General features: G+C 35.9%; 4 protein-coding genes across 7 annotated transcripts; 2 read left to right on the top strand and 2 right to left on the bottom strand.

The window, feature by feature from the left end:
- Positions 1 to 1,644: 1,644 nt before the first annotated feature.
- On the bottom strand, positions 1,645 to 3,009 carry LOC121770135. The gene is made up of 2 exons (XM_042166930.1): positions 2,888 to 3,009; positions 1,645 to 2,380 (listed from the first exon to the last, which is right to left on the bottom strand). The coding sequence occupies exons 1-2, from the start codon at positions 2,972 to 2,974 to the stop codon at positions 2,003 to 2,005; spliced, it is 465 nt and encodes a 154-aa protein (XP_042022864.1). The 5' UTR covers positions 2,975 to 3,009; the 3' UTR covers positions 1,645 to 2,002.
- A 1,118-nt stretch (positions 3,010 to 4,127) lies between these two features.
- LOC121792065 (helicase-like transcription factor CHR28) lies at positions 4,128 to 10,885 on the top strand. Of its 3 annotated transcripts, none has more exons than XM_042189855.1 (12): positions 4,128 to 4,263; positions 4,675 to 5,038; positions 5,109 to 5,186; positions 5,265 to 5,686; positions 6,321 to 6,392; positions 6,474 to 6,548; positions 6,648 to 7,536; positions 7,719 to 7,849; positions 8,588 to 8,809; positions 9,270 to 9,806; positions 10,180 to 10,389; positions 10,462 to 10,885. In XM_042189855.1, exons 2-12 carry the CDS (start codon positions 4,861 to 4,863, stop codon positions 10,564 to 10,566), a joined length of 2,919 nt encoding a protein of 972 aa, XP_042045789.1. In that variant the 5' UTR covers positions 4,128 to 4,263; positions 4,675 to 4,860; the 3' UTR covers positions 10,567 to 10,885. The 3 variants fall into 3 exon arrangements, with proteins under 3 accessions (XP_042045789.1, XP_042045791.1, XP_042045790.1); XM_042189857.1 differs by having other exon boundaries at positions 4,144 to 4,263; positions 4,704 to 5,038; XM_042189856.1 differs by having other exon boundaries at positions 4,157 to 4,263; positions 4,709 to 5,038.
- Positions 10,886 to 13,365: 2,480 nt separating this feature from the next.
- Positions 13,366 to 16,021, top strand: LOC121763414 (26S proteasome regulatory subunit 6B homolog). The gene is made up of 6 exons (XM_042159428.1): positions 13,366 to 13,967; positions 14,396 to 14,626; positions 14,767 to 14,925; positions 15,192 to 15,344; positions 15,470 to 15,553; positions 15,715 to 16,021. The coding sequence occupies exons 1-6, from the start codon at positions 13,482 to 13,484 to the stop codon at positions 15,847 to 15,849; spliced, it is 1,248 nt and encodes a 415-aa protein (XP_042015362.1). The 5' UTR covers positions 13,366 to 13,481; the 3' UTR covers positions 15,850 to 16,021.
- Positions 16,022 to 17,234: 1,213 nt separating this feature from the next.
- Positions 17,235 to 22,259, bottom strand: LOC121792066 (uncharacterized protein MCAP_0864-like). 2 transcript variants are annotated; one of them, XM_042189859.1, is made up of 14 exons: positions 22,048 to 22,259; positions 21,171 to 21,429; positions 21,009 to 21,053; positions 20,852 to 20,914; positions 20,570 to 20,632; positions 20,382 to 20,444; positions 20,194 to 20,256; positions 19,930 to 19,992; positions 19,659 to 19,721; positions 19,468 to 19,530; positions 18,835 to 18,894; positions 18,171 to 18,281; positions 17,932 to 18,024; positions 17,235 to 17,852 (listed from the first exon to the last, which is right to left on the bottom strand). In XM_042189859.1, exons 2-14 carry the CDS (start codon positions 21,408 to 21,410, stop codon positions 17,403 to 17,405), a joined length of 1,440 nt encoding a protein of 479 aa, XP_042045793.1. In that variant the 5' UTR covers positions 21,411 to 21,429; positions 22,048 to 22,259; the 3' UTR covers positions 17,235 to 17,402. The 2 variants fall into 2 exon arrangements, with proteins under 2 accessions (XP_042045793.1, XP_042045792.1); XM_042189858.1 differs by having other exon boundaries at positions 20,849 to 20,914.
- Positions 22,260 to 24,517: the final 2,258 nt, after the last annotated feature.

Below are 24,517 nucleotides of genomic sequence, written 5' to 3' on the forward strand. Positions count from 1 at the left end.
TGGTCACAACACAGAATACACATTCAAGTTCATCCTGACAAATTTTCACACTTAAATCACGTCGTTTAGTCAGTCAAATCAATAATTAAATTCTCTGGTCGGAACATAAAATTTCTAACAGCACTGCGCAGTTCATTTGAAAAATTCACCATAAATTCATCCAATGCCTAAAAAGGCTTAAAATTTTACACGACTTAGAATATACTTCAAATGTTCATATAGTTCAAGAATCACATCAATCGGAGGTCAGTTGGTCAGTCAAACAGAAAACGAAACATTCTTGGCGAGAACACAGGTTTCTGGCAGATTTGCGCAGTCAACTTCAAAAATTTATTAAAAATTCATTTTTCGTCAAAAGGGGCTGAAATTCACACACAACACAGAAAACACCTTGAAGTTTACTCAGTTAAAATTTCATATCAAAATTAGTTCGTTTGATGAGTCAATTACAGATCAGAAGCTACTGGTCGTGCACCACAGATTTCAGGTTCATAGTTTCGAAAATAGGGTTTTCATCTTCCATCAAACAAACACCAACCTTTCATGCTGGAAAACACATAATCATGCTTAAAAGGTTCTCATAATCATGTTTGCCCATAAACTCACATCATTCACCAAAGATTCAAATCAAACTTCACAAAATTGCGCTCAAAACGCATACATAAATGCAAACACAAATTCCCCACCGATTAAATCCTTAGATTTGAAATCCCTACACTCACTAGATGCATGAGGGAGTCGAAAGAATGTTTGGATGGAGAGGAATGAAGAATAGAGGTTTGATTGTACCTTTCTTGAACGAAACAATCGGTAGAAACGAATATAGCTCTTGATTCTTCAACAAACTCTTGGCGAATCGAAATGATCTTGAGTAGAGTAGAAAAACAAGTGTGGGAGAAGATGGAGCAAGGGGAGGGGCGTGTGATTTGAGAGGGAGGCGTGTGAGATTGGTTTAGGGTTAGGTTTTTGGTTTTATTTATAGAGTTAGGAAATAATATATCCCACAATTAATTGAAGATTTGGGAGAATAAATCAAATAAAGATTTGAGAGATTTGGGGGGGGGGAGGCGTGAATTATGGGGAGAAATAAGGGGAGGATTTTTGAAAGTCATAGCTATTTAATTAGCTTATGATTTAATTTGGTATTTCACGGAGTAGAATAAAATAATACGGAGTAGAGAAATTTGTAAAATCCTCCAAAAATAATGAGAAGTAGGCATGTGGTTTAAGGTTCCTCCCACCAGAAAAATTTCCAAATCTTTAATAAGTAGAATAAAGTAAGGCAAGATTGGCTAGAATATTCCAATTCATTCATGGAAAGAAATAAGTAAGAAATCAATTATAGAATACTTAATTTCTCCTCTCCCAAAAATAGGAGATTTCGAAAATCATGGAAAAATAAATAAGAATATTTTGGTTTTGGATTTAATTTGGATAAATATCCCAAAATAATTAAATAAATCCAAGAAAGAAGATATTACTTCCAATAAATAGAAATGCCGAAAAGAATTTGAATAAGGTAACTGGCACAAATATGCATGATCCTATTTAATTAAATCCCGCCTATTGGAAAACATATCATATTATTCCACATAACTCTCAACCATTAATTTCACATCATTAACACAACCTCATAGAAATCAATTTCCAAAAATGCATTTCCAAATCAACATCCTCATTAATAAAATGAAAATAAGCCATCAAATAAAAAAAAATCAAAAATTTTCCGGGGTGCTACAGAAGATGTTAGCGTGTGAAATGAATTTGTTAATCAAAGCTTCAGACAAAGTTGTCAAAAGTATAAAGGTAAACACAATGTTACATCTACACAAACAGTACCTTAAAACTTTTCCACCTCCAATCAAGACAATCCTCAGAAACTAGTTCGGGTTTGACAAGGAAAAGAGAGTGCATTTTCAAGATAGCCCCGAGAACATCATTAACACACCACGAGACTGTTTGCCTTGAACGACAGAAGTCGAATCTAACTATTTAATTTTTTTTAATGGTGGGCTAAAACACCAAGGAAAATGGCCACTTGCTCTTCTATGTAAATGCTACGCTTGTCGTGGAGAGAACCAAGCTGGAGGAATAAAGCGCACAACCGGCCAAATGCATTTCGATCCATTCTCAGATTCACTAGACAATCAGTGTCAGTGACACCAACCAATCTGTTTATGTGGCTAACTTGCAAGGGTACCCTACTAACCATACTATATGGGAACACCAATTGAGTTCGTCTTTTGTTCTTGCTCACACCTAGATGGTTAAGAATCAATTGTATAACGCACAATCGGGCCGCCAGATAATTCCTCATTATCTCTTCAAGCATTTGCATCATAATTGCATCTTTCTTAGCGAGGTGGTCCATCTTCCAAAACTAAGTAGTAATATAAAGTGGAACGAAAACATAATCAATATGTGCATAAAAACACTGGATAAAGCATAAATACATCTTGAATTAGCAGAAGAGAAATCAAACAAGAAAGTGATTTCGCTATTGAAGAAAGATATCTAGAAGGAGCATAAGAGCAATTTAGATTTCAATTGTGTGCAACAACATACAAGGCAACTTCCCCATTCCCAAAAGAGAAACATTTTACTCTCCAAACACTACTATATGATATATCCATTCAAATTCACAATGCTTTGCCAGATTTCCACCCATCCAAAATACAGGATTTCACTAGAAATTTAAAGGATCCTAAAAACTAATCTGGAGCATAAAGAAAGAATTAATTCGAAGGAGGGAAGAAGAGCAATTGCACCGACCCAGAAATTCCAGATCGAGGCCAAAAACAAAACAAGAGCAGATAGCTCTCAATTACCAAAACATGCCTCAAAAAACTGAATAAAAATTGAGTACATTTAACACTGTTGTTCTAACCTTCGGTGGTTCTGCTTCGCATCTTTGCCTTGGAGAAAGAGCAGCACCTGGCTCTAGAGATTTCGTCAATTTTGAGAAGAGGGGCATTCCAATTTTGAGAAGAGAAGGAGCGACATGTATGGAGTGTATTGAATCTAAGGGCTATATTAGTAATTACAGTTAATTTAAGATTGGTGAAGTAATGGAAATATTGATAATGGATTGTGGGTTCACATCCTAAAAGTTTCTATTTTTAACGGATAATCTAAAATTGAAATAGTAGTTTCTATTTTAAGGGCATCTGCAGTGGTGCGGATGTCCCGGCGGAATTCCCCGCGGAATTCCCAAAAACACCTTCTGCCATGTCATAAGGACTTCCCACTACACTGCCACGTCATACGGACTTCCCACAGCACAGTGGCGGAATTCCCCTACGGAATTCCCACATTAAAAAAAATTACAACTTCACAAATTAAACAATTTCCGGAAGTAAATAATTTACGTAATTAAAATTTCGACGAAAATAAGGAAAAATTTCCATGAAAATAAGAAAAGTACATTTCACCAAATAAAAAAAATACATTTCAATAATTAAAAACTACATCAACGACGACCCCTACGTTGCCACACTTCTTCAATAATATCGTTCTGGAGTCGAACGTGGGCTTGTTTTTGGCGCATGTTGGCAAATGCACAGACTCGATCAACGTCGTCATGGGGAATCCCTATGCGTACATTGCTAGTGGCCACGCCGTGGCTTGGACCCGCAACATCAACATCATCATTGGCCCAATCGGTCAGTGCTGGACCTTCATCTTCGACGATCATGTTGTGCATGATAATACATGCGTACATGATGTCGGCGATGCGAAACTTGTTAAAACAAGTGGTGCGAAATGAAACGAAGTTCAACGAGCGATATATATAGACATTACAAAAAAAATGAAATAAAGCGGAATTCCGCTGGAGTCGACGCAATGACGGACGTCCCCGTGGAATTCTGCTTAACGTCGCGGACCTGCGACGCCCTCAGCCCAATTCCGTATCCGTGGCGAGCATGCCTAATGGCGGACGTCCGCAACGGAATTCCGGGACGTCTGTGGGAATTCTGCACGGAAGTCAGCCATTGCGGATGCGGTAAGGGGTAAAGATAATATAAAATTTAAATTTTATGTAAATGATGAGTAAAACTATTTTTTAATGTACATGTATTAAAAAATATGTTTGAATTTGGGGTAAATGGTTATACTAACCTACTATACTGAGTTTGAAGGTGGCTGACTTCTGTAACGGAAATATAATTACGAGGAATTAAACTCAATTTCTAAAAAAGGATGCGTAGATGTTGGTTAGGGCTTCCAAGACTCTCGCTTTCACTCTGCAGATTCGCGAACTAGGTATGTTTTCTCCTAAAAATTTTTACTTTCCGAACTCTGAATCCACAAGGAATAGTTGCTTTCATTTTACGCCCAATTATTGCTAATTTACTTTAAAAGGAACGACGAAATTCGCTGAATCAAAATCTAGTCCGGCTCCGACTTGCTGAGTAGCCGTCAAGTTACTCCCTTTCCCCCAATTAATTATGCTCCCCACCATCTCCATGCATGTAGATTCAGTGTAGTTTGATTACCTCTGTATTCAATCTTCATTTCCCCAGACACTGCCTGGTAATTCGAGAGTACAGGTTGTTGTGTTAATTGATTGAAAAACATTCTACTAGTGTAATTTTTCGCTCCCAAAGGGGTTTTCAGTATATTGAGGTTCGTTCCTTTGTTGAACCCGGCTTCCGATATGTATAACGTCTGTAGATGAATGAACTTGTTGAGCCTTTGGATAGTGTAGTACAAGGATTCAACTGGAGAGCAACTAGTTGGTGAGGCGTTTATCGTGCATTGCGAGTCCAAGATGTTTCTCTCGCAAGATTGACACTTGCATCTCAATACGCGCATCCTGATGAGGTGTTGACCATATCAATTACGCCCAATAATCATTCGATGGCTTCAGCGGATCATATTGATATTGCTTCCTCGGATAGTGATTATTCGGATTCAGATTCAGATTTCCGGGAAATAGATAATTATAGAGATGACTCTCCAGTTAGGGATACTGCCACTACTATCAGTGATAGGGTCCCTCCATCTCAAGCATCCTCGTCTCGTCCTAACTCCACAGGTACAACCTAAACTATTGGTCCTTAGGTATCCTTCGATTGCAGCAGCTCACACTGTTTTTTCTTGTGAAGATCCTTCTTCTTCCAAGAGTCAAATTGTTCAGTATGAATCTCCAGTGAGGGACACCACCCCTCATCCTAATTCGAGAGGTACCGCCTAAACTATTCGTCTTAATTCACCTATTACAATCCAACGGGTGGCATATGTCAGGTATTCCACAATTGCAGGTAAATATGGTCCTTCTCTTAATGAACCTTCTTCTTCTAAGAGGCGAACGGCTCTTGATGAAATCCCATCAAGACCACAAAAGCGACTAACTATTGCAGAGACTACCGGTACTTCAAGTTCAAGGATAGACAATAATACTCATCCTCTGATGAGAGTCCTTCTTGGTTTCCAGTCTTCTACCTCTAACGCACACAATCTAATAGAAAATGTAAGTGCCAGTGAAATTCGCGAAACACATGGGAAATCAATGTGGTCAAATCCTTCTAATGGAAGTAGAATATTACCTCCGGCTATGATGCCTGGAAAACATTCTTCAACCACCACATTGGTTGCTTTGAATGATCCTTTCTATCTAACCGGGGTAGGTGAAGAGAGGCCTGTTGGACCTGATGAGAGATTGGTTTTTCAAGCTGCTGTGCAGGTACTGTCTGTGTATTTTATTGTTTTTTTCTGTATTTGTGACCGTACTCAATTATGAATTTGCATTTTAATTTTACTGAAGGGATTTCCTTACTTTTGTAATTTACTTGAACTCTCAGAAGTCAAAGCATCTTACTTGGATAATTGTTTATTCTAGCTTCCATGTTATTTTTTCTGATGTTTGTCTCCAAAGTGGAACATTTTTATGTTCATTCTAATCTGAAGTGGAGTCATGCTGTGCTTGGGCATACGAGTGTAGTCATGGACAAATTACATGAATAACATACTAGTGCATCACTTGGTTTACAACTTTAATTATCTGGATCAATAATGTATTGAACTTTCCATAACCAAAGCTCCTTAGCTTACCTTGAGCAGCAGAGTGTGAATACCTTTTTTTCCAAGCAATAGTACTCTTCAACACTTAGTGTGTATCCTTTCTATATTAGTTTTCAGGGGATCTTCCAATTCAAGTTCAACTCTGATAAATATTCAAGCTAAAGCTCAATGTGTATACTGAACAGATCATTGTTTCATTTGAAACTTTTACTCTCATTTTCTTGATTGCCTTACTATATGTAACTGGAAAGTTATTCTTTTTTTTGTGCATTGGATTTTATATGTTTTTATTGCAGGATCTTCATCAACAACAAAAAGAAGCTGATTTACCTGATGGACTCTTGTCAGTTTCTCTTCTTAGGCACCAGGTCCTGTCTGCTTATTCATGGTACTTTTCTACTTGCGTTTGGGTATTTATGGTTTAAAGCTTTGGCATTTTCTCTTTTCAGAGAATTGCTTTGGCATGGATGCTTCGTCAAGAATCATCTGGTTTGTGCATAGGGGGAATCTTAGCTGATGATCAGGTGGGCATGTTAGTTTATTTTCCCACATCTAATTCAATAAAATTCCTCATTTTGGATCTTTTTTCCTTCAATATACATTATATTTTTTCACACCCCCAGGGCCTGGGCAAGACTATTTCAACGATTGCCCTCATACAAAAGCAAAAGACGCTGGAGGCAAAATCTAAAGCAAAGGAGTCGTCTTCTACCAAAACTGAAGCCTTTAACTTGGATGATGATTATGGAGTTAGTGGTTCTGTTGCTCTTGATGATGCAAACCAGATTAAAGTATCTGATAGTTTAGCAATGCTTCCACAAGCGAGTAATTCAACCCCCAAAAGTAGGCCAAGAGCAGGGACATTGATTGTTTGTCCAGCCAGCGTGGTTCGACAATGGGCTCGGGAGCTGGATGAGAAAGTCCCAAAAAGGGCTAAACTTCGTGTTCTAGTATATCATGGAGGCAATAGGACCAAGAATCCTGTTACGTTGGCAAGATATGATGCTGTTTTAACAACATATGCTATTGTATCAAATGAAGTTCCAAAACAACCTTTGGTTGAAGGGGATGATGATGAATTAAAGGATGGAGGTGCAGTATCTTCTGCATTTGCCATGGAGAAGAAGCAGAAAAAGTCATCCGTTAATAAGAAGTTCAAGAAGGGAAAAAATGATGATTTGAATGCTCCGGATAGAAATTGTGGCACATTAGCAAAGGTTATATGGTCTAGGGTTGTTTTGGATGAATCTCAGACCATAAAAAATCACAGAACTCAAATAGCTCGAGCCTGTTGTAGCCTTAAAGCAAAACGAAGATGGTGCTTATCTGGAACTCCAATACAGAATTCTATAGATGAATTGTTCAGCTATTTCAGATTTTTGAAATACGAACCATATGATAATTACAAAACCTTTGGTTCTTCTATCAAGGGTCTTATTTTAAGAGACTCTGTTAAAGGCTACAAGAAGCTTCAATTTGTCTTAAGGAATATCATGTTGCGCCGAACAAAAGGTGATTTTATGCACTATTCAGCCATTCGTTCAGTTCCCTTTTTTGTGTTATGTAACTGATGAAATTCTATAGTTTCCTAAAACTTCATATTTTGTATTTCCAGATTGACTTGCTTACTTCAGCAATATTTTATTTTGATTCATGTTTCAAGGGTCATCATAATCTTTTTTTTGCTGTGATAGGTGACTTAATTGATGGTAAGCCTATTATCAACCTACCTCCCAAGAAGGTACACTTAACAAGGGTGGATTTTTCCTTGGAAGAACGGGCTTTTTATGAGAAACTTGAGTTTGACTCACGCAAGCAATTCAAGGTCTGTCACCTTATTCAGTCTCCCCAATCCATATATCCCCGTACCATCTTATTTTGCCTAGGTAGTAGGTGCGAATGAATGTTGCAACTGGCGGTGATACTGGCTCAGTCCTGAAGATAGTAGTCAAAATGTGCTACTTTATTCAGTATTTCCTCTTTAGGAGTGGTATTTCGTCATTTAATGTCTTAGTTTCTTGTCTAGTTTTCTCTTACCGCTATATTTTATATAGTTTCCAAGACTTGGTCTACCAGTCCTGTATAATGAAAACCTGCATGCAGTTGCTGTTGCTGAGGATACTATCTTTTTAAGCTACTCTGGTTTAAAGGCTACTTAGTTTGATGTCTGGTTATTGTTTGCATTAATGATTTGACGTTGTAACCATTGCTATCTGGAGGGTTTTATTTCCTTGTGCTAGGTTAGAACTATTGAGCGTCTACCTTATGAACTGAAGTCTGAACAGCCACCAATATAAGCAAGGAGAAGGCTGAATCAAAATAGGAAAAACTTCATGCAACATTCCACTAGCATACTTTTTAAGTACTGAATATTACTAATTCAAGAAAATTTCAGTTTTACTGATTCTGGATCTGGTTCTTGCCCTGGATTTGTAGAGAAATGCCCCATAATTGTGAAAGGGAATTATGTCCTCATAACTTGAAATGTGGAAAAACATGCCAAGCACATTCATTATTGAGATTGCAATATGTGTTACAAAAGCTGTGGTTTTGCTATTTGCAGGCTTATGCTGCTGCTGGTACTGTCAGTCAAAATTATGCAAATATCCTATTGATGCTTTTGCGCCTGCGCCAAGCTTGTGATCACCCATTACTTGCCAAAGGGCTCAGCTCCGATCCTGTTGGAAAGGATTCCTCTGAGATGGCTAAGATTCTTCCCAGAGAACTACTAGTTAATTTATTGAAACCATTGGAAGCTTCACTGGCCATATGTCTTGTGTGCAGAGTACCCTCTTTTCTATACTTCTTTTCGATTGCTGCTTAATTTGATCTCTTGGTAACTATCAGTTTTTCAAAGGGGTCGAGGTTTGGTTAAGCATGAGAGCCTTCAAGTATTGCTCCTTGCTAACATAACCTGCCAAAATTAATTGTAGCAATGGATTGCCTGAAGTAGTATCTCAATTATGTGTTTCGTTTCTCAAAAATATTGACTTGATTATCCAGAAGAACAAGAAAGTAGTACCTGAGAGTTATCTTCATTTGAGATCCTCTTCTTCTCTTATTCATCCCAAATTCTTCAGGTTTTTGGTTTAATTAACAGAAAAAAGCAAGAATTAATGTTGACTTGTGGATAAATTTTATCCATATAAGGGAAGGGACTGGAAAATTATGTTGTTTGGTTAATATCTTTTTTTCATGGTGCTGTCAGTTATAAGGATTTGATGTATACATTTTATGTGCTACAGGATCCTCCTGAAAATGCAGTGGTCACGATGTGTGGGCACGTTTTCTGTTATCAATGTGTTTCAGATCATTTAACTGGTGAAGACAATACATGTCCTGCCCATCAATGTAAAGAACAACTCGGTGCCGATGTTATATTTTCAAGATCCACTTTGAGGAGAAGCCTATGTGTTGATGTGGACGGTGACACCCCCGTTCAGTGCGAACTGCGTGATGAATCTGCAGTTCTACAGAGAAACTACGTATCATCAAAGATCAAGTCCGCTCTTGAAATTCTCAAGTCATGCATATCAAAAGGCCAGAGTTCAGAGTCACAGGATTTTTTCGTATTTGACGAGGATGTTTCTGCGTCTGATCACGAGTTTGAGGCAGCAAGTGTAGCACCTGAAAAGGCTATCGTTTTTTCACAATGGACTAGCATGCTAGACTTAGTCGAGATGTCACTGAAGAATAACCATATTAGCTATCGGAGGCTTGATGGTACTATGTCAATAGCTGCTCGAGACAAGGCCGTAAAAGATTTCAACACTGACCCTGAGGTGGGAATCCCCATTCCATTTCTGGTTAAGACTATCTGGCTTATTTTTTTGTAGAATCCTCCAGTTTTGTTTCATGTAGTAGTTGCTTTGTTATACTTCATCCGTCCCCTAAAAATAGAAACTTATTCCTTTTTGGCCAGTCCCCTAAAAATAGAAACTTTCCATTTAAAAAACTTCTCTCTCTCTCTCTCTCTCTCTCTCTCTCTCTAATTGAGGTGAGACTCATTTTCCATTTTCCACTAACACACTGTTCTTTCTATCTCTTTCGTACTTTACCAATTTTTCATTTAAATTCGTGTCATTTCAAAAGTTTCTATTTTTAGGAGACGGATGGAGTATTCTTTAAATTATAAGTTGTTTTCCAACTCTGCAGGTGGATGTCATGTTAATGTCTTTAAAAGCTGGGAATCTAGGGCTCAACATGGTTGCTGCGTGCCGTGTAATCCTCTTGGATCTTTGGTGGAATCCGACAACAGAGGATCAGGCTGTTGATAGAGCCCACAGAATAGGGCAGACTCGTACAGTTACTGTATCACGGTTAACTGTCAAGGACACAGTTGAGGACCGCATCCTGAGTCTTCAGGTACTTCCTCATGCCCTGTCGGTGTTTGTGAATTTCGGGCTGGGGTTATAAGTATTGTGGATGTGTTTTCAGGATGACAAGAGAAAAATGGTGGCATCGGCGTTCGGGGAAGATCAAAGTGGCTGCCACGGTGCTCGCCTCTCGATGGAAGACCTGAGATTTTTGTTCGAGGGCTGACTGGCTGAGGACGTTGAACAAGTTGTTTTTCTTTTTTGCAATGGGCAATTTTTGAGGCTATATTGCACCCCCAATGTGTTGTGGTGTACATATTCAAGTAGGAAGATGCAAACGGTTGTAGGGCAGATGGATGATTCTTGACTAGAGCTAGGATATTTATGTGTATTTGCAGCATTTCCTTTTGTTCCCTGATTTAAAGGACCAAATTAAGGGGTAGTTTTTTTTTACCACAGGTGTACGGTGTACCGAACCCGCCTTTGACGGAAGCCGACTAATTGTTCGATCGGGTTTATGGATTAAGGGTTATTTATTCTGATTAGTGAGGATTGATGGTCGGAATGACATACTCCCTCCGTTCCATGTTAATAGAGTCATTTTTCTATTTTGGGAAGTTCCAAGTTAATTGAGTCATTTCTATTTTTAGCAAAAAGTAATTCTTCTTTTTACTTTATTCTCTCTTCATCTCTCTTACTTTACTCTCTCTTACTTTTTTCACCATCCATTTAACACACTATTCTTAAACTCCGTGCCGAAAAGAAATGCCTCTATTAACAAGGAACGGAGGGAGTACCTAACTGTGGTCTGTGGCCAACTCCACATTCCACTAAAGAGCATCCACAACCATATTTCTTAAACCATTCATTCACTCATATTGCTTTTTACTACCATATTCATTATTTACATTCATTATTTCAGAAGCAACACTTTACAACTAACCATTAATTCTTAAATATTTATGGATTCCATATTTTTATTTCAATTTATTTACTATGAAATCCAATCAAATTAATTTTCTATAAACATAAAATTTATACCTTAGTTTAATATATATTTTAATATATTTAATTCATATATTAATATTTTAAAAAGCAAAAATATGAAAGAAAGCGAAAAATAGGAAAAATAAAACTAAAACCAAACAAAATAAAATTAAAAACATGGTTTGTGGTTGGTTAGGTTCAAACCCGATACCACCTCCAAACTAACTTGACTAAGATAAGACTATCTCCAATTATACACCAAAAATGAGTTTTGGTGTAGAAAACTTCTCTAATCATAGTACTAGTATACTATCAAATTCAAACTCATTTTTGGGTTTTCTAAGGACCTACATCAAGTATGGTGTTACAGCAAAAATTTTGTGAGACACAAACTCAAAAATGGTGTAAATGATTAGAGTAAAACTATTTTTCTGTGTGGCATATACTAAAAAAATGAGTTTAAGTTTGATATAAATAGTTAGAGATAGCCTAAACATGTGTATTAGTTGTGAAACCTACATAATCATAAATAGCCAAAGGAAAAATACGACACGCGCCAGCGCGCGCCAGCCGTCCCTCCGGGATGAGACACCCGCCGAGACGAGACCGAAACGCATCCATGCAACGCCATCTCGCTGCCGTCTCGTCTCTCCGAGACGAGATAGAGACCGCAACTAGACGCATTGCGGATGCTCTTAAAATGTCTTTGTATAGAATTTTGTTATATTTTTTTTTGATTAAAAACAAAACGTTTACTCACTCTTACTTTATTATATCACTTAGTTTATTCTCTCTTATCTCTTCTACTTTTTTTTTTCCTCTCCTCTATTTTATTTTATTACCATTTAACTTATACAACATAATTTTTTAATCTCTTTGTCCAAAAAAATATAATCCAATTTTATTGGGACGAGATACTATTTAAAATCTTGAATAAGTAGCACCTGGTGTATTTGTCAGTGTATTTTATTTATTTTTGGTAATGTACTGATATATTTGTAATTTGTTGATTTGTTTTATTACTGTTAGAATTGTCTCGAGGCTAATTTATCTTTTGTTTATTTAATGGGAAATCCGATTGCTGCATATCCTGGTTTTCAAGAGAGGCGCTTTCAAATTATTATCAACATTGGAGTGATGCAGCTCTGATTTAAGTTCAATTGCATTGATCACATAATATTTCATTCTTTTTATTTTGATTTGTTACAATTTCATTCTTTGATTATAAGTTTATAACAAAAAGGGGCAAAGTCTAAGAGCATCAGCAGTGGCGCGGAATTCCCGGCGGAACTCCCCGCGGAATTCCCAAAAACACCTGCTGCCACGTCATACGGACTTTCCACTGCACTGCCACGTCATAAGGACTTCCCACTGCACAGTGGCGGACATCCCCAAGGACTTCCACAATAAAAAAAAACCACAAATTCACAAATTAAACAATTTCCGGAATTAAAATTTCGACACAAATTGGGAAAAAAAATTCCATGTGATTAAGCAGTATACGGATATATAAAAGAATGTAGTTCAACAAGCCGTATATATAGAAATTAAAAAAAAATTTAATGCAATAAACGGGAATTCCGCTCGGACGTCCGTGGGAGTCAATGCAATGGCGGACGTCCGCACGCCCGTCGCGACGGAATTCCGCATAACGCCGCGGAACTGCGGTGTCCTCGGCGGAATTCCGTATCCATGCAAACCATGCACAATGACGGACGTCCGCCGCGGAATTCTGATACGCCAGTTGGAATTCCGCCGGGACGGACGCCATTGCTGATGCTCTAACCCTAAAAGAGAACGAAAAAAAGGCGAAGTCGTGGTAGTAGTTCACAGTATTAATACTGTTTATTTATAAAGTATTAATAAATTGTTAATTCTAATAATATTAATTATAAATTAATAGTTTTTTTCAGAAATTTCCTTAATTAAAATTGAATAATTTAAGGAATGAATTAAAATAGATATACTTACCATATTTTTAAGAAATAAATATAGAAGCAGCAGATGCCCATTTATAGGGCACAAATCCTATAAATACCTTCTCCTCCCATTGATTTCGTCTTCATCAAGTCATCATCTCTAAAAGAGAAGTACCAAATCGAATTTCAAAACGTAACCCTAATCGGAGAGCAGAAGCAATATCTGTGAGCAACAATGGCAGCCTCGGCAATGGTGCTCGATCCTAAGCTTGTGGCGATCTCCGAACCTCCGCCGTCTTATCCGGCCGTCAAATCGGATGTTCCCGCCGCCGCCGACGAAGATTTGTACGGACGGCTTAAATCCCTGCAGCGGCAGATCGAATTCACCGATATTCAGGAGGAGTACGTCAAGGACGAATTGAAGAACCTAAAGCGGGAGCTTCTTAGGGCGCAGGAGGAAGTGAAGCGGATTCAATCCGTGCCCTTGGTTATCGGCCAATTCATGGAGATGGTTGATCAGAACAACGGCATCGTCGGCTCCACCACCGGCTCGAATTACGACGTCCGGATCCTGAGCACTATCAACCGCGAACTGCTCAAACCCTCTGCCTCCGTCGCGCTGCACCGCCATTCCAACGCCTTGGTCGATGTCCTGCCCCCGGAAGCTGACTCCAGCATCTCGCTTCTCAGCCAATCTGAGAAGCCTGATGTCACATACACTGTCAGTATCTTCTGTTGTTATGTTGGTTTTTGTGTTGAGTTTTAATTGAGGGGTTGATTTGGTTTCCTTCTACTTGGTGAATTAGGGCTATCCTGGTGGAATTGGTATTATTATGAGTATTGTATCAATTAGGTCAGGAAAACCCCTTTACAACAAATGGGAAAACACTATCATTGAGCCCTTCTGATAATTCAATTTAGACTTGATCAGATTCTTAGTTTTGAAACACTTTTCACTGTACAGTTTACAACTGACAAACTCGTGACATCCTTCTGTTTATGAAGTCTAATATTTAGGCTAGAGAATTGTAAGATCTAATAGCTAATGGCTGTAACACTTTTTTATGATTAATGCTTGCCTCTGTTTATTCTAGCTTCTAAGCTTCAGCAATGGTCTCAAATGACATCTTCCTGTTTATTTGTAATCAGGATATTGGTGGATGTGATATTCAAAAGCAAGAGATTCGTGAAGCGGTTGAGTTACCTCTCACTCACCATGAACTGTACAAGCAGATTGGTATTGATCCTCCTCGTGGTGTGTTACTTTATGGCCCTCCTGGTACAGGGAAGACCATGCTTGCAAAGGCTGTAGCAAACCACACAACTGCAGCTTTCATTAGAGTGGTGGGTTCGGAGTTTGTTCAGAAATATCTTGGAGAGGTACTTTTAAGAATTTTAGCCCTTTATTATAGCTTGGGTTCAGTGTGATATTGAAGTCTTTATCTTTTGCTTTCCATTTCACCAATTGATGTATGGATCTAATTATTAACTAATATGGTAACGTTGCTGTTGGAAATTAGGGGCCTAGAATGGTCCGTGATGTATTTCGTCTGGCGAAGGAGAATGCACCTGCAATCATCTTTATAGATGAGGTAGATGCCATTGCAACGGCTCGTTTTGATGCCCAAACTGGAGCTGATAGAGAGGTTCAGAGGATTCTTATGGAACTTCTAAATCAGGTATCTAACTTAGAGCAAGTCTTTCATGATAGCACTGTTGATTTGATGTTCTGTATATACACGAACATAATGAGTTGTACTATTATACTTCTATCACCACTGTTGTTAAACACACATCGCGTGCCTTGTGCATAGTGCCTATATCAATATAGCTCAAGGGCGCGTGCACCTTTAATAATTGTTATTGTTGTTAGTTGTATTAGTGGTGGTAGTGTTTTAATACCTCAGTTTCCTTAATCTATGTGCATTGATCTATGCTCTGGTAGATGGATGGCTTCGATCAAACTGTGAATGTAAAGGTCATCATGGCCACTAATCGTGCAGACACTTTGGACCCTGCACTTCTCCGTCCTGGTAGACTTGATCGTAAAATTGAATTTCCTCTGCCTGATAGGCGCCAGAAGAGACTTGTTTTTCAGGTTAGTATTTGAGAATATTATATCAGCATTCACTAAATGCTTTAAATGGAATGAACATCATGTTCCTGAATGTTTTGTAATGATTTTACTGGGATGTATATTATATCACTCCATTTATTTGGCAGGTTTGTACTGGTAAGATGAACTTAAGTGATGAAGTTGACTTGGAAGACTATGTCTCTCGACCTGATAAAATAAGTGCTGCTGAGGTTTGTTTCTTGGATTCCATATCCTCGTGCAGTTTCTACAACTTCCTGACTATCGATGTATTTGTGATATGGTGAAAAATAACGTTTAGGCTTAGTTATGTTTTATGTATAATGAGAAAGAGAGCATGCTAAGTTCAATTTTCTTGGTTGTAAATGTGCAGATTGCAGCTATATGTCAGGAGGCAGGTCTGCACGCGGTGAGGAAAAACCGGTACGTGATACTTCCCAAGGATTTTGAGAAAGGATACAGAAGCAATGTTAAGAAGCCAGATACTGATTTTGAGTTTTACAAGTAATTGCACTTTGTTTTCTTCAGCTGGGATTTGTATCTATGGCCTTAGTACTTAATTGTATTACTATGGATACTGTATCCAGAATACTTGTCTCTGTTATCTATTTAATTGATGAGTTGAAGGAATTGGTTTAGTTTAATTGACGTGAATAATAAAAGATACAATTGCTTTTTTACTTCTCTTGCCAAACAATTTCTATTTATCATTTTCTTATTTTCTTCATTATACTTAATTAACTCACCCCATTTTTTTTTTCAAAAGTCAAAAAGGAAAAAAACAAAAGAATAAATTAGTCTGCATTATTTTTTGGAAGGATAAAAAAGTATAATTCCAATTTCAACATATGATTGAGAAAATGTTGAATCAATAATCTCCAAATGTGGCGGTGTTAATTAAAAATAAGCATGTGGATAAAGATAAATGATTGGCAGTCAGGTTAAAAGCATGATTAAGCAACCACTTAGGTCATGTTTGGTTGCCAGGATTTTGCCTAAGAAAGTAATCTGATTCCTTAATTTTTAAATTCTTGCGTTTGTTTTGAGTTTTAGCAAAATTGGGAAAGTAATCAGAATCCTAAAATCAAGGAGTCTCCTTAATTTTTAAATTCTTGCGTTTGTTTTGAGTTTTAGCAAAATTGGAAAAGTAATCAGAATCCTAAAATCAAGGAGAATAGTGCAACTTTCCAGGATTCTGAATCCTAGCTTTTTTTAGGTATTCTTTTTCTCAGTTTCAAGATTCCTACATATTTAAGTATTTAATCGAGAGAAATATCATCTTTTACAACTATTATTATTATTATGATTAAATAAATATTTTAAAAAAAATAATTTAAAATTATGAATCATACTCTACTTAATTAACTATAATTACATAATAATAATAATAATATAGTTATTATAATATTTATAATTGTTATCATAAATATTATCTTATTAAATACTTATAGTATAATTTTTATATTATGTATCATATAATAAATAACGGAGTAATATTTATTAATACTAAAATATTATTAATATTTTATAAATAATAATTAATCAACAAAGCCTTAATGAATTTTTGAAATTATAAATTTTATTCAATTATAATATCAATAAATAATTATAATTATATTTTATTTGTTATTATAGTAATATAAACTAATAAATTAAGAAAAATCTTAATTAAGTTATTTAAATTATCATTTATAATAATAAGTAAAACTATATATTATTATTATTCATTTTTAATTAATAATCTATTAAGAGGATCTTAATATAATACTATTAAATTATTATTATTATTATTATTATTATTAAATATGAAATTTGAAATATTGATATTTGTCCAAACACGGAAAAGTAAAGTTGTTAGGAATCATATTCCAGGGATTCATTTTCCTTGCTATCTTCACTTTAACCACCCTTTCTCAATTCGAAATTTCTATATTAAATATTCGTATGTAACAAGTCAGTAACGGTAACTTAATCAATCTACATAACAGAAAACTGTATAAAATATGACTAGCTCTTTCTAGAAAGCTTGCCATGGCTGTATCTATTCCAAAAATCTCTGCTTCAGTCTGCCAATTCTGATGAGCCAGTGTTGGCATTCACTAAATCAGCTCCACTAACATACCTAGCTACAAATGATATCAAACGGAACGGAGCGCCAACCAACGGTGAATCCGTGAGCGAGACATCCACATTGTCATCATCTTGAGCCACATCCATGTTACTTTCCTTCACTACCTCATTCTCATCCAATGGAATTTGCACGATTTCGTCTTCCTCCATTATTTCTGAAGAATTTGCAACACCAGGCTTCACGTTCACAAGCTCGTCATCCCTCTCATCTTTGACCATGACATCTTCCAAAGACTGGATGCCGTCTGACACAGTGATCGTCTCACTAGCACCAGATACTTCAGCAGATTGAGCACTTGCAGCACCAGGAACTGAGCCAACATTGGGATATTGTTCGGTTCTTACACGTCTCTGTTCAAGCTCAGCGTGCAATTCACTAACCTGAACAACAGCCACAGACGTAAATTATCCTATCACAGCAGAAACCAAAACCATAATTTTAGATAGATAGGTAACTTACCTTTTCAACAAGCTCTGCATTTTCAGCAACCAATTTCTCAACCAGTGCGCTAGCAGCTTCTGCCTCGTAGTTTGCATGACCATTTTCTAGAGTCTGAATCAGAAAATAAAGTTCACCGATAAAAACAGCATTTACAGAACCGAAGTGAGAAAATGACTTCCTTCTTGAAAATTGAGATACTAAGGTAGGAAACAGATAATGAGTAGCAAGATTAGAGAAGACATCTTGCTAGTTGCTACCTGTTTGTCCATCTTAAGGTTGTTAATCTGTAACTGTAGACTTGAAACGACTTCTTTCAACTGTTGTGTTTCTCTAAAGAGAGTGTCCCTGGATATCTCCAGCTCCTCCACCTGCCATACTCTGATTTTAATTTCTATTATCAGAATAAATCGGACTTTATGAGTCATTAGTGCCATGTTTGTTAAGCAGCAACATTATACTCTTTAGCAGGAATTCCACAAAATAAGTTTATCAAATACTCCCTCCGTCCCATTAAATATGCAACATTTGCTTTTCGGCACAGGATTTTATGTAGTGTTGTTTTGTGAGTTAATGAAGAGAGAGTAAAGTAAGAGAGAAGAAAAAGTAGAGAGAGTATTGTTTCCATTTTTAGAAACGTTTCATTTTTAATGGGACAGACCAAAAAGGAAAACGTTCCATTTCTAATGGGACAGAGGGAGTATGAGGTATACTAAACATGAAAATGTTAGTCTTTTCACACAGATCACTACATGCATTAGAGTGTTCCAGAAAGAAGTCGTCTTTTCTCTTCCAAACTACACTGTGACCTTAGGTAAGTCATATCTGAAAGAAACTCAATAAATGCCTACTGATTCTGAAACCTATTAATAAAAGCAGTAGAACAGCAGAAAAAAATATGAGAAAACACACTCCAGTTGGTACCTGAGCTCTTAATTTGGTGTTATCAGCAGTCAGGCTGGAAATAGATTCCTGTGCTGAGTTCTGTCACAGTGCAATAACCACATTGAAAATTAATGTCTTTTAAACTTATCGCCATGGATGGAAGGAAGAACAATACAAAGGTAAAGTCAATGAAGCAACCACTTGCCATCTAGAATTTATGAGTCAAACTTATATTTTAGGGGTTGAATAATGGACGCCAGACATTTTTGATACAAACGCGATAGTTTGGGGGTTTAAGTAAATAATTTGTAAAGTTCCTGACATTTTTTTTATAAATTATATATACACAAGAAAAAGTTGATAAATGCAATATTAGGTATTCATGAGTATAAAGAGCTACAAAATATTGTCATCTCATGTCTAGTGCTTTTTAGAGAGATCAGGTTTGTGTACAGCAAATGTGAAGACTGATTGATGTATCACTAAAACAACCACAGTCAGAACCTTTCAGCTTCACGGCTACCAAACTAATTTAAAACTATCTGGTTAGGCTAGTTCCATCCTTACTTATATTTACAGGTGTCGAGGAGCATTTCTTTGCAAAGTAATATTCAGAACACAACAGCTAAAACACATTGCAAGTACAACAGTCAAGATAAAAACAGTGTGAACCTCTTTCAGCATCCAGGAATCTCTCTCTCTTTCCATCTCTTTTACTGTTTCTTCTAGGCTCACCTGTTGTGGTGAAGCTGTAAGTTGGTATACTGAAACAACTCTACTTCTGATTTCAGACAAAGAGCAAATATCTCAAGTGTGGTGTGGAAAACTATAATTAATTTCTATGTCAGCCAAGACTAAGTTACCATTTTTATATTTAATAATGAAGCCTCGTTCTCCAGCTGATTCAACTTTGGCCCAAAACCAGCCTGCATGGAAGCAGTTTTAAATCGGCATATAGAATTTAAGAAGTGAAATTTATTTATGAAGAAGTGATTGTGGCAATTAGAAAGCAAAATATTGAACAATAAAATTGCTACTAAAGGTAACTGACTTTGATGTACTATAATTCACTATGCACAGTCCCAATCTTTAAGAAATCAGCATAGTACGAGATTTTAATGAGGATCACCTCACCTCTGTCTGGGCCCAGGAATCCTTTTCACTCTTTAGTTCTAGAATTTCCTTCTCCAGACTAGCCTAAAAATTACGGAAAATCATCAAGATGTATCAAACTCCTTGCAGAAACCCCAAAATAAACCAGATGAAAATGTGAGTCTAACTCTGTAACTCCATGGAAAAGTGAAAAAAATTTAATAACAAAAATAGACCATGTACTTGAGGCTTTTGGTTACCACAAACATTCACTCTTAGAAAAATCTAACAAGGTAGAATTATTACCTCTTTCTGCAGTTGAGAATTCATTTCCTTTTGTAGTTGTTGAATTTTCTGTTCACAGATACCCTGTAACAAGCATGAATTTATATCAAGGCTATTATAGAATTATAAAAATCACACATGAAAACAGAGAGAGTGGAAGAAATTCAACGAATTTACCAAAATCCCTAGGTTTTATGATATGAAATTACCTCTTTCTGGATCAATGCATTGCTTTCCTTTTCCAACTCTGCTAGTCTCTCCTTTAACCTAGCCTGTAAGAGAGCATGATCACATACTACTACCCTATTAAGTTTCTTGTCTAAATAAAAAGGTTTGAAACTGAATGTGTCCAAGTAAAAATAATTAAGAAAGCTAATTTATGTGAAAATTCCACTACCTCATTCTGCACTAATATGTCCTTTTCATCATCTAACTGCTTGATTTTTTCACTTTGACTAGCCTGACAAAGAAAAATAGTCATTACCTCAAGAAAAAGAATAAGGGATTGGATACCACTGAAAGAGCTATCAAAAACTCTAAACAAATGCATTCACAAGTAACCCAAACGCAAATACTACTTTTTCTGAATATCCATCTTGTTCCTTTATCAACTGGACATTTTTACATGAGATACAACATAAAAAATACTTAAACATCCAAAAGTCTAAGTTCAGACCACCTCTTTCTGTACTTGAGCGTCCTTTTCAGACTGAAGTTTGTTAACTTTTTCTTCAAGAGTGGCCTGTATGATAGCAGTTCTTCCTCAAAAATGTTGAAAAAGTGAAATAACATACTAATGTGACGCACAGCAATAGACAGCAAAATCATGTCCTTACCTCTCTATCCAGCCGATTCTGTTTCTCCACTTCAGTCAGGTTTATCTGTAAACAAAGTTGGTTTGAGGGAAGATAGACGAAAGACTTAATAAAATCACATTTCCAGCAACTCGAAATAATGTATACCCATGACATCACACGTGAAGATCAAAACAAACTTACTATTTCAGTGGCGTTGGGAAGAATTCCATCCCCATCCACAGTTATGTGCCCTATATCATCATTTGGCGCATCTGCAATCTCTGATAATTTAACATCAGACTTCTCTCCTATCTCCAGCACATGACTCTGGCTATCAGAAGTTGATTCCTTATCATCAAGTTTGTCGGTTTCAGTTGGTTCGTTCGTTTGCTTATTCTTCTTCTTTTTGTTCTTCTTCCTCCTCTTCTTGTCATCCTCCATTAGTGGATTAAGTCCGCTACTGCAAAAAAAAAGGTATAACTATCCAAACCGAACTTGTACAAGAACAAAATAAGGTATAACTATCCAAAAAGTTATTAGGAAACAATAGTGTTCAAGAACAAAATAATAAAGTCAACATCAAAACCGTTCAAGATTTTATCCTCTCAAATGTAGGCATAGAATGTCAAAAATTTAAGTGAACAAAAACAGAAATGTGAATCGAAATTGCACTTCAATGGCCACGCAGGGCACTAAAATGAGCTAAGAACGTGTTTCAATAACCTAATTGAACGAGAATCAGATCAAAATTCCAAATAAAAGATAAGCCTATTCAAGATTTATACAACTGTAGGAAGAAAATAATAGCGATCATCATCAAAACTATTCAAGATTAATGTTAACAAAACATGTAAAAATTAAGATCCGAAATTTAAGTGAAGCTTTATCTGCAATGTAAATCAAAATGACCACGCGGAAGCATTTAATTTTCGCAGAGAATCGGTTATAACGTGTTTCTACAGACTAATTGAACAATAATCAGATCCGATGAAGAAACACTAGGCGAAATCGATGGAATACATGTACTGATCTTTGTAAACATGATGTTAATCGGAAAAAGAAGAAGAGAAAAACACACCAAATGAAGAAACTATGCGGAGGCTTGAAAGTGAGGTCTCTGAAATCTGAATAATTCCGACTTAGATTTTGTACCAAGTGATATTGAGATTTTGCTTCAAAATCTGGAATCTAAAATATTTAGAGCTGCTTGAAATTAAAGAAGAGAACTGATTAGCATATTGTAACCGATTTTTTCTTATTTTGCCTTTGTTTTCTTCAAATTCGCCTTCAGTTTTAATAAATGAAAGGGTAGAGAGAAATAACTAAAATACTCATTTTTGCTTCGTAAAAATTCGTGGAAAGGATATTTGATAAATATTTTATATTTTTTTATTTTAAAAAGATATTTTACCTCTTTTTCACATAAAAGGTAACTTCTAGTTAATTTGTTTACCTTTTTAAATTTACCTTATTCCCTTGAAGTTTATAACTTTATCGTTGAAAAATACTCCCTCCGTTCTGAAAGAATTGTACTTTGGGTTCAACACAGATTTTAATGTGAAATGGGTAAAGTAAAAGAGAGGTAAAGAGAAAAAGTAATAAATGTATTGTTAGTGAAAAATGAGTTTCAACTTCCACCTCATTAGAGAGAAAAGAGTTTCCAAATAGAAAGTGCAAACGACACGAGTTTCAATATACAATTGGTAAAATATGAGGGAAAATTAGTAAAGTAAGAGAAAGAGAAAAGGTAGCAGAAGTATTATTAGTAGATTGCGGAGTTCGCGTCCTAAAGTAGAAAGTTTCTATTTTTAAGAGACGACCCAAAATGAAAATAATTTCTATACGAAAGTAGTATTTTTTAAGAAGGTACTGTATAATATCTTCTCAAATACATTCCCCCTAGGAGAATAATTTTTCATAAAAAACAAATATAGTAATATAGTAATTTACCTCTTCATTAATGGAGACGTAAAGATACCTCTTTAAAATAAGAAAATGTATAATACCTTCTCCAATACATTTTCCCTTTGAACAATGACTTTTTATAAAAATAAAATAAATATGATAGTTAGAATACTTTTACCTTTTAATTTATCTCTTCCTTGGAGCAACTCTTACAAGACAAAAATCGATAATAGGATAGCAATCCAGATATTGATAATTCGAGAGAGTTTTTTTGGGTACAATAACATTATTTATGCAATCTTCCCTCATTTTCATTTAATTATGGAATTGAGGGTATATTATGAAAAAAATTTAAGATCCGTTTGGTAATTGTAATTTAACTGCAAATATTGCAACTACAATTTCAATTTCAATTTCAATTACATTTCTATTTGCAGTTAAATTACAATTATCAAACAGAGTAGTATTTTGGAATAGTATTTTGGAAAGTGAGAACTTATAAGATCCGGTTGTTGTTGCTCCCATTAATTAATGCTCTCTTTGTTTCAAGTTAATTGATTTGCACATTAATTCTCACGACGTTTCAAATTAAATGACTCATTTTATCTTTTGGTAAAATTCAACTACTTCCTCATTCCCATAGAGATTTCGGAAAACCAGACTCAATTCGCAGGCCATTCGAAATTTTAGAATTAAATTCGTTGATCTTTCTGAATATGGGATCGAGACATGTGAACTTTCTGGAATAAGGGATTTTTGAAATTTTAGCTATTTTCTCTTCTTTTTCTTATTATTTCTTTCACAATATTTATAAATTGACCGTCCACCACCGTCGTCTCCAGAGACTCCTTAGCATCAAATCACCTCTCTCCCTCGGCACCCTAATTTCAAAAGCAATTGGTCACCTCCGTCTTCCCTCACTGCATCTCCAATCCGTCCCTAACTTCAGAGAGCTTCATATTTCGTGGGTTATGCATTTGGAGGCGACGGTGTTTTGCCGTGATTAGGGTGAAACCAGAATATGAGTAGTATTAAAATTGTGGTGAAAATATTAGAGGGCAATTTCGTTGTATTTGTAAATATTGTGAAAGAAATAATAAGTAAAAAGAAGAGAGAATAGATAAAAATTCAAAATCCCTTATTTCGAAAAATTCACATCCCAAGATCTCATATTCCGAAAAGTCAGTGAATTTAATCTCAAATTTCAAAAGACCTGCGAATTGAGTCTCTTTTTTCTGAAATTTCTCCATAAAATTAGTCTACTTTTATTTTTTTGACAATTTTTCTCTTTTGTGGTGGACCTCATTCTTTATTAACAATTCTAAAATTATTTTTTCTTCTATTTATCTTTTATTTTACTAATTTCATATTAAATTCGAGCTATTTCCAAAGTCATATTCTTATAAAATAGAAAATACATTCTTTTGTTAATGAATATTGTGATTCATTAAGTGATAGCTCAGCTTTATTTTGACTCGTTCTTAGTTAATTGTTTAGTATTCCTAGTCATTAGCTATATTCTTTTATTCCTGATTTTTAGCTCATTTCAGTTTACCGTTGTAATCTTCATAATTAGAGGGCTTATAAATAGCACCTCATATTAGTGGAATAAACAAGTCATTTTGGAGTCATCTTCTGATATA

The sequence above is a fragment of the Salvia splendens genome, chromosome 2 (genome assembly GCF_004379255.2).
Source record: "Salvia splendens isolate huo1 chromosome 2, SspV2, whole genome shotgun sequence".
In the NCBI taxonomy this organism is placed as follows: domain Eukaryota; kingdom Viridiplantae; phylum Streptophyta; class Magnoliopsida; order Lamiales; family Lamiaceae; genus Salvia; species Salvia splendens.

Coding starts and splice junctions, on each gene's coding strand:
- LOC121770135 (XM_042166930.1), bottom strand. CDS start 2,974: ATGCCCCTCTTCTCAAAATTGACGAAATCTCTAGAGCCAGGTGCTGCT. Junction 2,381..2,887: donor GCGAAGCAGAACCACCGAAG/GTTAGAACAACA, acceptor ATTACTACTTAG/TTTTGGAAGATGGACCACCT.
- LOC121763414 (XM_042159428.1), top strand. CDS start 13,482: ATGGCAGCCTCGGCAATGGTGCTCGATCCTAAGCTTGTGGCGATCTCC. Junction 13,968..14,395: donor AGCCTGATGTCACATACACT/GTCAGTATCTTC, acceptor ATTTGTAATCAG/GATATTGGTGGATGTGATAT. Junction 14,627..14,766: donor TTCAGAAATATCTTGGAGAG/GTACTTTTAAGA, acceptor GTTGGAAATTAG/GGGCCTAGAATGGTCCGTGA.
- LOC121792066 (XM_042189858.1), bottom strand. CDS start 21,410: ATGGAGGATGACAAGAAGAGGAGGAAGAAGAACAAAAAGAAGAAGAAT. Junction 19,722..19,929: donor ATTCCTGGGCCCAGACAGAG/GTGAGGTGATCC, acceptor GCTTCCATGCAG/GCTGGTTTTGGGCCAAAGTT. Junction 18,895..19,467: donor ATTCCTGGATGCTGAAAGAG/GTTCACACTGTT, acceptor GCACTGTGACAG/AACTCAGCACAGGAATCTAT.
- LOC121792065 (XM_042189855.1), top strand. CDS start 4,861: ATGGCTTCAGCGGATCATATTGATATTGCTTCCTCGGATAGTGATTAT. Junction 6,393..6,473: donor TTTCTCTTCTTAGGCACCAG/GTCCTGTCTGCT, acceptor TTCTCTTTTCAG/AGAATTGCTTTGGCATGGAT. Junction 9,807..10,179: donor ATTTCAACACTGACCCTGAG/GTGGGAATCCCC, acceptor CCAACTCTGCAG/GTGGATGTCATGTTAATGTC.